General features: G+C 30.5%; 1 protein-coding gene across 1 annotated transcript; it reads right to left on the bottom strand.

Moving 5' to 3' along the window:
• Nucleotides 1-3,481: 3,481 nt before the first annotated feature.
• On the bottom strand, nucleotides 3,482-4,530 carry LOC111693568 (odorant receptor 49b-like). Its single transcript, XM_023458418.1, has 6 exons — nucleotides 4,441-4,530; nucleotides 4,243-4,371; nucleotides 4,063-4,153; nucleotides 3,848-3,987; nucleotides 3,642-3,774; nucleotides 3,482-3,566 (listed from the first exon to the last, which is right to left on the bottom strand). The coding sequence occupies exons 1-6, from the start codon at nucleotides 4,497-4,499 to the stop codon at nucleotides 3,495-3,497; spliced, it is 624 nt and encodes a 207-aa protein (XP_023314186.1). The 5' UTR covers nucleotides 4,500-4,530; the 3' UTR covers nucleotides 3,482-3,494.
• Nucleotides 4,531-9,555: the final 5,025 nt, after the last annotated feature.

Below are 9,555 nucleotides of genomic sequence, written 5' to 3' on the forward strand. Positions count from 1 at the left end.
GGAATCTGTCATATTTATAAATGACGTTTGAAAATTTTGCTAAAAATACTTTGTGATAAAATAAAAAAATCTTTTCAAAGAGTAAATAAAGCCGAAAAAATGCGATTCTCCATTTTTCGACACGACCGTACTGAGTTGTCAATGACCCAGTACTAGGGACTAGGTTAAATTTTTATTTTCAATGTCAAAAAACATAATAAATGAATATACGTGTCTATAAGAACATTAGGAACCCATTGCTTCAAATTGAGTAAAAAATTTTAGAATGAAAATTATTATTATTATTATTGTAGGGGATCGAAAACTACATGGATAATTAAATACTGAATAGCCCAATTTATTTGACCAGATCAGAATTATAAATTGAGCGACGAAACAGATTGAATAATTTTCAATGGTATTATGAATTTTCTCTGAAAATGTAATAGTTATAGAATTGAAAAAATATTTTATTGCATCGCAATTTTGTATATATTTCTTTTTATTAAAATAATATATTAGGGTGTCCGGTAATTGGCGCAATCGCCCTATAATCTTGCTTTTTTTATACTTTTCAAAACTTCAGCTTATAAACTTTTAAAATTGTTACAGCTCCGCTTACAAAACTATTCTAAATGCAAACAAATGAAAGATTTTGAACAGTATTATTAGTTTTTTATTGAAAAAATTTGAAAAATCGTAGAGATCTAGTCACAGGAACTATAAAAAAAAAGTGCATAATATTTTTTGTAGTCTTCGTTGTTCTATGAATTGTGCGATATAAATTTCAGAACAGAGAAAAAGATTATTGCATTTCATTGTATTGTCTCGTATCCTTCTCCCTTTCATATCGGATCATTTTCAAGTACTGCCACATGCATTCATACATAATTGTGAAATTGGAGCTAAAACGGGTAAGAAAAAAACGAAAACATGATCTCAATTGTACATGTTTTATTTGAAAAAATGGCGAAAAAAGGATCGTGATTTATATCATTATTACTTAAATGAATGAAACAAAAAATCAAAAATAATAATTAGTGCTCCAATTCCAACTGTTCCTTTACCGAATTGAACTACTTGTCCTTTTTTTTTAATTATTTTATTTATTTATTAAGCAATAAATATTACAATGTATGGATATTAAATATTGATAATCCTGCACACGCAAATGATGTGGCCTGTTCGCGGGACTGATTTCATTAAATAATTATAGTACTTTGAATAATTCCATAAAAGCACAGATTTGTTACTAGACATTTAAACGCGACGTATTATATGCAGGTTGAAGCTGTAGATCGATGAAAATATTTACATTAAAATTAATGTAACATTACAAAAAAATGTTCGTATTTTTCATTAAAAAAACTTAATTTTCATTATCGTGTATATATTAAGATTGAAGAAAACCTTTAAAAAAATAAGAAAATCAGTTCGATAAGATTTTTAACTACTAAATTTAAATTTGAATGCATACAATTCCAAAAAAAACATTCAACCAATAGGATTCAAATGCGTATTCGAAGCTATGCACTACTCCTGCTACACTCTTGATCTTCATTTTCTAAAATTTTCTTTAAAAGAGAAATTTTCACCATGTATTTTCATTCACACAGTTACAGTGTACGAGTTCGTATCCATATAGTATACATTACGATCACGAGGCATGAACAACTACATAACCTCGGGCTTTTCGTTAAATTTTCTTTTAAAAATATCTCGAACGATAAACTATTGAGTGTTGTGTGTCAGTGCGCCGAAAGATTCGTAGCCATGTCATTCTACGTCGCGCGCGCCTATAAACGTAAGTTTACACCAAGATAGCAGCGACTACGCGTCCGAGGGGTCTGATTTTGTCAGCATTCACGAGCGAAAACTAGAAAGAATGAAAAGATTGAGAAACAAGTACGATTGGGACATCGAGAAGGGGAGACATCGTCTTCTCGATAAACTTTCCCAGCTGACTAACAATTTCCAGGGACGCTATCCAGATTTTCATCTCGTATTTCAACCAGATCAGATCCATCGACTGATCATGGATTCCATCGAGCACTGGTCCGATGACCCACGCGTCAATTTCAAAGCATCCCGATTCTTCGAGTTCGTGCATCGCACCGGCTTCATCAACGAGCTCATGGTCGATCGAAAAGGAAAGCCGCAGACTCCCTCCTCGACACTCCAATACACATGTTAGCCAGACGCCGAGTTCCTCGCTTGGTGTCCGGCTTGGATGCTCTCTTCGCCATGTACAACAGTTACAACGCGAACTGCACCGACGAAGTGTGGTGCACGTTACTCAGTGTGGTGTAGGCCGACTCAATGTTGTACTGGTCACAGTTGATCCTTCTTTCATCGGCTGTGCACAGACCTATTCTGTCGTCCTCCAGCGAAATGTCAAACGAACCATCTTGACGAAAATTTCTCAACGTGGACATTGTGTCCTCTGAAATCACGAGAAATATTTGTAAATATTGTAGCTGATTTGAATTTTAGATTGCGGCCAAACTGCTTACCCCAAAAATTTTCATGTTCCGCTTTAATCCTATGCTTATTCGTTGCGATGTACAAATGCTCGAAGCCTAATCCTCGCTTTACCGGCAACGCCGAAAGTCCAGTTATATTCCACGGTAAATGCACCCAACGCTACAAGTTGGACCCGCAATAACGCTTATATCTGGAATCGTAATACACTATCACAGTCTTCAAGGGCTTGGAGTTCGCATCCGTGACTTGTAAATAGATGTGTATATCACCCCTCTCGTAAGACACGATGTCCAGCAGCCTCAGCTTTGCGCCCAGTGGCAATCCCAAATCTTCTAAGTAACCAAATCGACCGAGCTCGTGCAGTTTGTAAATAATTAAATGTGAAAACCAAAGTATCTTAATCAATCCGGCTAACGCATAATTTTGCTTCCTCGTGAAGGAAGCTCTATGATAGGCTGGAAAACGTGTCGACAGGACGATTTGACCTACATATTTGTAAACTCGATTAAATTCCCAACAAATGTCTGTATGTACGTAGGTGTGTATGTGTCTCATCAACCGAGCCGACCCAGCTGCGTTGTTCTGCCCATTTAACTGGCGCATATATGCATTGGACTTTAGCATAATTTACATTTTACATTTTATTCATTTTCATGATTCCTAGGCTAAGAGTAATAATCTATAAAGTAATAATAGTTGAAAAAAATTTTTTTCGACAAATATTTTTTTGGATTTTATCGAATAAAACTTATTTTTATTTTGGGCTTTAATTTTGTGAAATTTTGTGTTTTCTTATTTAATGCTGCGTTTGAATAAGAATAAAAAATTACTAATTATGCTATCAGGGAAATATTTTTCTGAACAATTTTTATGGGTGCATTAATTTTGACTCGATGTTTACATTTTTATAGCTTAAATAATATTTTTGACTTTTTAACAATCAATTGTTATCTTTCATTAGGATTTCTTTCATTTATCCCTGGGTGAAAATAAGCTGTGATTAGTATAAATGCATATAAGACTTTTTCCCATCAATTGAGATATGAAGATTGTTCCATAATACGATAAAAAGCCATCAAATATGACAGTGTAAATCTTAAAATCTAAAAAATAATTTCTCGATATGAGTTTTCGCCTGCAAGATTATATAATTAATCGAAATAGTTTAAATAACTCACTGCGCTAAAAGTTTCATAATTCATGAAAATTGTAGGACCAGCCATGAGTGTGCAAGGATTTTCAGTTCGGAGAATCATGAAGAGAATTAAACGTTTTTCTTTTACTGATAGTAAGTACCATTTAGTATCATAACTGAAAGTATTTCGAATATAGTTTTTTTTTTAAATTTTGTTATAGTTTTAATTTAACTATACCATCTAATTACCACATGCTATTCAACTGATTGCAGGCATATATTATATCTTCACTTGAATAAATTAAGTACAATAGAATCATAACTACTGTTACCATTGAAAAAGCCATCTTTGCGGCATAAAATTTATTGTACGGAATTACAATCACAAACTAAACAATAATGAGACCTTTTTAATAAAAAATTTCTTTGTAAAAAAGGGACATTTCTTATTTTAATAAAACTACCCATATTCCTGTTGAACATAATTCCAAGATTAAAATTACTATTATGATTAAAAACTTTTTTTGTGAAACTTCTCGTAAACCTACGAACAATCTAAAATATTAACGTGATACAATAATTGGTTTTTTCTTTTTCAACATAAAAATATTGGCGTAATACAAGTAAAATTAAAACCACTTAACTCTATTGCCTCTTGGTGCATACGAATATTATCACGAATCTTTCTATTGATTATTTTATAAATTTTTTGTTTATTCATCATAAATGCAGAACTTGATTCTATTTCTTCATGAATGCGTGCCATATCTCGTCTTAAACAAAAATCATGCGGATATTTAAAATTTACCACAAATTACTTTTAATTACAAATTCTTATTTACCCTAACATTTCGAACATTCCTGCTATAAATTTTACTACAAAAACTTGAAAGAAATTCATTCCATTGACGGTAATTATAATTATAACAGTAAGTATCAAGGAGTAAGAAAAAAATATCCAATAATAATTCTTCAGAATGTTTGTAAAATAAAAGGGTACACATAGGCTCCTTTCAGTCGTGTTATTCATTAATATCCAACTACTGACTGAATATTTTATAAGCGGCTCAAGAGTATATGCTAAAAAAGTAACTGATAAAAATACTGCAAAAATAGTTTAAATTATCATTATTTTAGATTTAAATGATACGGTAAAGTCTGGTCACTGGTAGGAGTTTCAGAAAAATTTTGAGTTCCATTGGGTTTCTCAACTTTTCTAGACATAATTTTGATGCAACTAGATGTTTCAAACGTGCTCCGCGCGTGTCAATTTTTTATTCGTGTTTTGAGGTTAATATAAGTTTTAGAAATAGTAAGATTCAAACGCGCTTCGCGTGCGTCAATTACTTTCATTCGTGTTTTGAGGTTACTTAATTACTAACTGTCTGTTGACAGTTAGCAGCACAGGCGCTGGTATCGAGTCGGCTCACGTCGGGTGTTATCGTCAGTGTCAACCAATCAGAGGTCGTTTTACGTGGATTCACTTTTCGGCCGTTATCTTTTTTAACCTTTTCGATCTATCGATCGATCGATTCGAAAATTCGAAAATTTTTTCACTTTTTTATTTCATTAAAAAAAGTAACCTCAAATTTTTTCAAATTTTTTCAGAGATGTTAACGCACCTTTTGACGCCAAAAACCCTTTTTTTTAACGAAAATAATTTTTTTAGGACGATACCGAGCCTCAAAAAATCTCGAAAAATTTTTATCTTGTTTTTTTCATCAAAATGCATAATCTCAAATTTTTTCAGATTTTTGAATTGAAGGTGATAGTTCATAGAGTAGAAAAATGCTATTTGTAATAAAAAAAGGTTCCTAGAACCCAGTCCAGTAAAAAAACTTGAAAATATTTTTTTTTAATTCCTTGTCAAATTTTAATAAATTTTGACCGTTTCAAGTTTTCGATTGAAGCCTTCTAGCTCAATCTAGGGTAAATGTACCCATTACCGTGGGGTTTTTTTCCAGATATTTTGATGCTCGGTATCATCCTAAAAAAATTATTTTCGTTAAAAAAAAGGGTTTTTGGCTTCAAAGGGAGAACATCTCTGAAAACATTTGAAAAAATTTGAGGTTACTTTTTTTAATGAAATAAAAAGTGAAAAAATGTTCGAAAAGTTTATTGCATTCTATCGCTGTATATGAATTTTCAAAATTTTCAATGATTTTTTCTGAAGGCCTGAAGCACTCAAAAAATCTGAAAACATTCAAGGTTGTTTGGATTATTGAAAAGTATTTTTTTGAATTTTGTTTTAGATTTTTTAATTGCTTCAGGCCTTCAGAAAAAATATAGATAGACAATAGACGTTTATAGGTGAGCAGGGGGGTAGGAGGGGGTAGGGGGTCCAAAATTTTGGTTTTGGCACTTTTTTATCATGTACTATAACATACCAAAAGCGCGTCAAGATCGGTGACATACGCGCGGACGAATTTGAAAAAGTATTATTTTGACCCATAGGGTAAAGGGGGGTATTACTGCGCACCTTTCGCATCTCTGATTCTGAAGTAGATTTAACAAAAAATAAAAATGATTTTGATATCGTTCAGACACTTGTAATGAAATGCCTTATATATATATGCGCAATAATAGGTACATACAGTGCGCAGTAATTGATACATCGGTTCAAAATAGGTAACTAAATTTATTTTTCAAATTTATTGTAGAAAAATATAACTAATCAAACTAATATCGACGTATTAATTAAATAGATATACTAAGTAAGTAAAAATGATATTTGCAAACCAAATTGTCACATACGTAAAAAGTTACAAGTACTTTTGTATGGGTGTTATCGGCAATTTCTTTTGTAAAAAGTAGCTCAATTGAGGAGTTAAATTTCAAATCGATATTACATTAATAAATTGATGTTTTAATGTTAATTTTTTTTTTTATTAATATTGTGGGAGGACAATATCTATTATTTAAAATCATTATTACTCATTAATTTACAATACAATTGTCATAAACAATCATTTTCTGCAATGCGCAGTAGTAGGTGCTGCGCAGTAATACCCCGCTTACCCTATATAAATATAAATGTAGAATAATATAATAATATAATAATATAATAATAAAAAAAAAGAGAGAGAGATGTGTCGATTTTTCGAGGGTGATTTCCACAAAATTTATCCGCATAAAATTTATAAATATACAATTTTTTTTCTAAAGCCATTGCTTGTAATAATTACGAAAAGCTGAATTACGTCCAGAAACGCAGCAAAGCCCAGTGGAATAAAAATTATTTAATCACTTGATGGGTTAAACACTACCCCAAGATTTCCAATAAATCGAGTACAAACCAAAGTATAGTAAAGTTATGATGAAACCAATTTTTGCATGTTCTAAGATAATTTTTTTTTCGGCGTGGGATCTGAGATTTTGCCACATAATTGCAATTTTTATTTGCATAGCCTTAACCTTTGATACAGTTATAGTTCTTAATTTATAAAAAAAAATTTTAAATGTGCTTGAATGATTTTCATACATACCTTGCGCAAATCATATAAAAGGGATACGTACATTAGAGTAAAGCCAAAAACCAAGGTTAAAATAAAAAATGTATTAAATATATCATAACTGTTCATAGTCCCTTCACTAATTCCCAGTAGAAGTACAAGTATCTAAAATAAAATTAATTATTAAAATAATAGTTATTCTACTTCTATCGAAGATATTAAAAGGGTTGAAAAATGATACTTATTTATATTTACCATATTAATCAATGCGAATCCTGCAAAGCTGATAACTATTGTTCTCCCAAGTAGTAGAGTAATTTTATTCATACCAGGACAGTCGATAAAAACCCATCGACTAAAATTGGAAATATAATTAATCATGCTTGGTGGTGAATAATTTTTGTCGGACAGCAGAAGATTAATAAAGTGAAGCATTTTTTTTTCTATAACAATGAATAATTTTTAATAACTTTTTTCAACTAATGATGAATAAAGACCTGAGGATATATCAGAATATTGCAGTAAAAAATAAAATTCAAACTGAATTTGAAAACTCAATGTGTCTACTCAAGTGTAAGAATCACATTGATAAGTTTGAGGGGTAATAAAATATGTTTCAACACTTGAAATACTGAGAAACTCATTGATCAGGGGTGGATAAGGCATATTTTTACCTCTAAGTTTGCGATGTACACTTGCATAAAATTTAAATTTTATTATCGTCAGAATTTAATAGTCAAGGCTTTTTCAACAAAAACAAAGAATTTCATTTTTTTATTTTCTTACGATACACGGGGGCCTTTCTTTTGATGACAATGTAGAAACTTAATTATTAAAACAGAGTTTTTTCCTATGCCATTTTCGCCTTACCTTTATTTATATAGTTCTTTAATTTCATTAATTCAAAATATCAAATTTTAAAGAAATTAAGTGATCATTCTAGTTTCAAACGTTCAAAACGTCAAATTTTTGTAGATACATTTTCAAATTGCTTTTACTCTTAAAAATCACTCAAAAATTGGTATAGAAATTCAAATTCCAACTCAGTTAAATTGAGTTTTAGCGAATACCCGGAGCGATAAATAAAAGGACATGGAGGCTTATAACGGGAGGGGGAGCGTGAGTTGAAAAATGCAGATCGGAAATGAAACTCAGGATACGAAAAAGATAAAATAATATTTAATTAATAATTTTTCTTATTCAGTCATGAATAATAGCTTAATATCTATTTCTGCCCCCGTTACTGCGCAATTATAATTTTTAATTTTATAGAAATTACTAGAAAAATGCCTTATAATTAATATAATTCCATTCAAATATAAGATGGATTAAGTTTTTTAGAGAACGTGAGCTCACTGTTATTAGAGATCGGTATTGATTTTGCTAAAATACACGAACGCACACGAAACCGTAATGAAAAATTCATAGTAGTTTTATTATTCATGGCGGGGATTAAAATGAAGTAAATACGATGTAACTTTGACGTCATATGGGTTTAAATATACAAGGAACAGAACGTACCTGTGCGAAACCTTCCAATTCTCTGTCATAAGCTTCGAATGATTTTTAATTTTTTTTTATCCCAGTGAGGACACCAAAGCTTTCATCAAATAAATCGTTTTTGCGTTTTAATTACTGACCTTTTTTACTGGGCTAAAATTTCCATTAGTTTTTATTAATTTTTCAAAACTATGGCAATTATTTTCAAAAAATTGGTAGCTCCTTGGCACTAGTAAAAATTTTATATTACTTTTCAATTCAATGATTAGGAATAAATAGTTATTTAAGAAATAAAGGATAAAAATTCAAAATTTCAAACATGATTTTAAATTGTTTGTAATTTTCATTTATTAAAAACCATATTATTCTACAACAGTACATAAAAATATACAAAGACATAGCAGCATGCCTCGACTCTCGTACAATTTATAAAAAAATGTTTCTACGTCTGTTTTGATCGAATGTCTCGAGAGATAATTTTATTTTATACGAATTGCTTCATTTTCGCTGTTTTTGTCATGTAATTTGCTCGTTTAATTGAATTATTCTTATTATTAATATTATTAGCGAATTACAATTTTTTAATGTATTCAATGATTATTCTTCATGACAATGGAAAAATCGATGAAACAAGGGTTTTATTCAAATAAAATGTAATGCATCGTTTCGAAAGCAATATAAGTTGAAAATTAATGTTTTCTATTGGCTTTGAAATTGATAGTATCACAATTATTCAAGGAAAACTTTGAAATTGTTAATATATCTGTCATCTACTCCTATATATAAATATTTTTCGGATAATATCTAACATTACCTAATTAACACAGCCGCACCATATATATTTACATGAACGCCCACAAGTTTGACATAATTTACAGTAATGGCGTTATATCTTTTCAAAAGAATTCGAGAGAACAAGCCTTTTTCTAAATAATAATAGAATTTTAATTTTGTTGTCAATGAACTCGATATTGAATTTGTGACAAAATTTTTAAACGTAATCAT

This window comes from Trichogramma pretiosum, unplaced genomic scaffold (assembly GCF_000599845.2).
Source record: "Trichogramma pretiosum strain Unisexual culture from Peru unplaced genomic scaffold, Tpre_2.0 scaffold13, whole genome shotgun sequence".
In the NCBI taxonomy this organism is placed as follows: Eukaryota; Metazoa; Arthropoda; class Insecta; order Hymenoptera; family Trichogrammatidae; genus Trichogramma; species Trichogramma pretiosum.

Excerpts from the sequence above, each read along its gene's own strand:
- LOC111693568 (XM_023458418.1), bottom strand. The coding sequence starts at position 4,499 with ATGAATTTCTTTCAAGTTTTTGTAGTAAAATTTATAGCAGGAATGTTC. Across the intron at positions 4,154-4,242 it reads ATGCACCAAGAGGCAATAGA|ATTGTTCGTAGGTTTACGAG; the intron begins GTTAAGTGGTTT and ends TTAATATTTTAG. Across the intron at positions 3,775-3,847 it reads AATCAGTTGAATAGCATGTG|TTATGATACTAAATGGTACT; the intron begins GTAATTAGATGG and ends AAATACTTTCAG.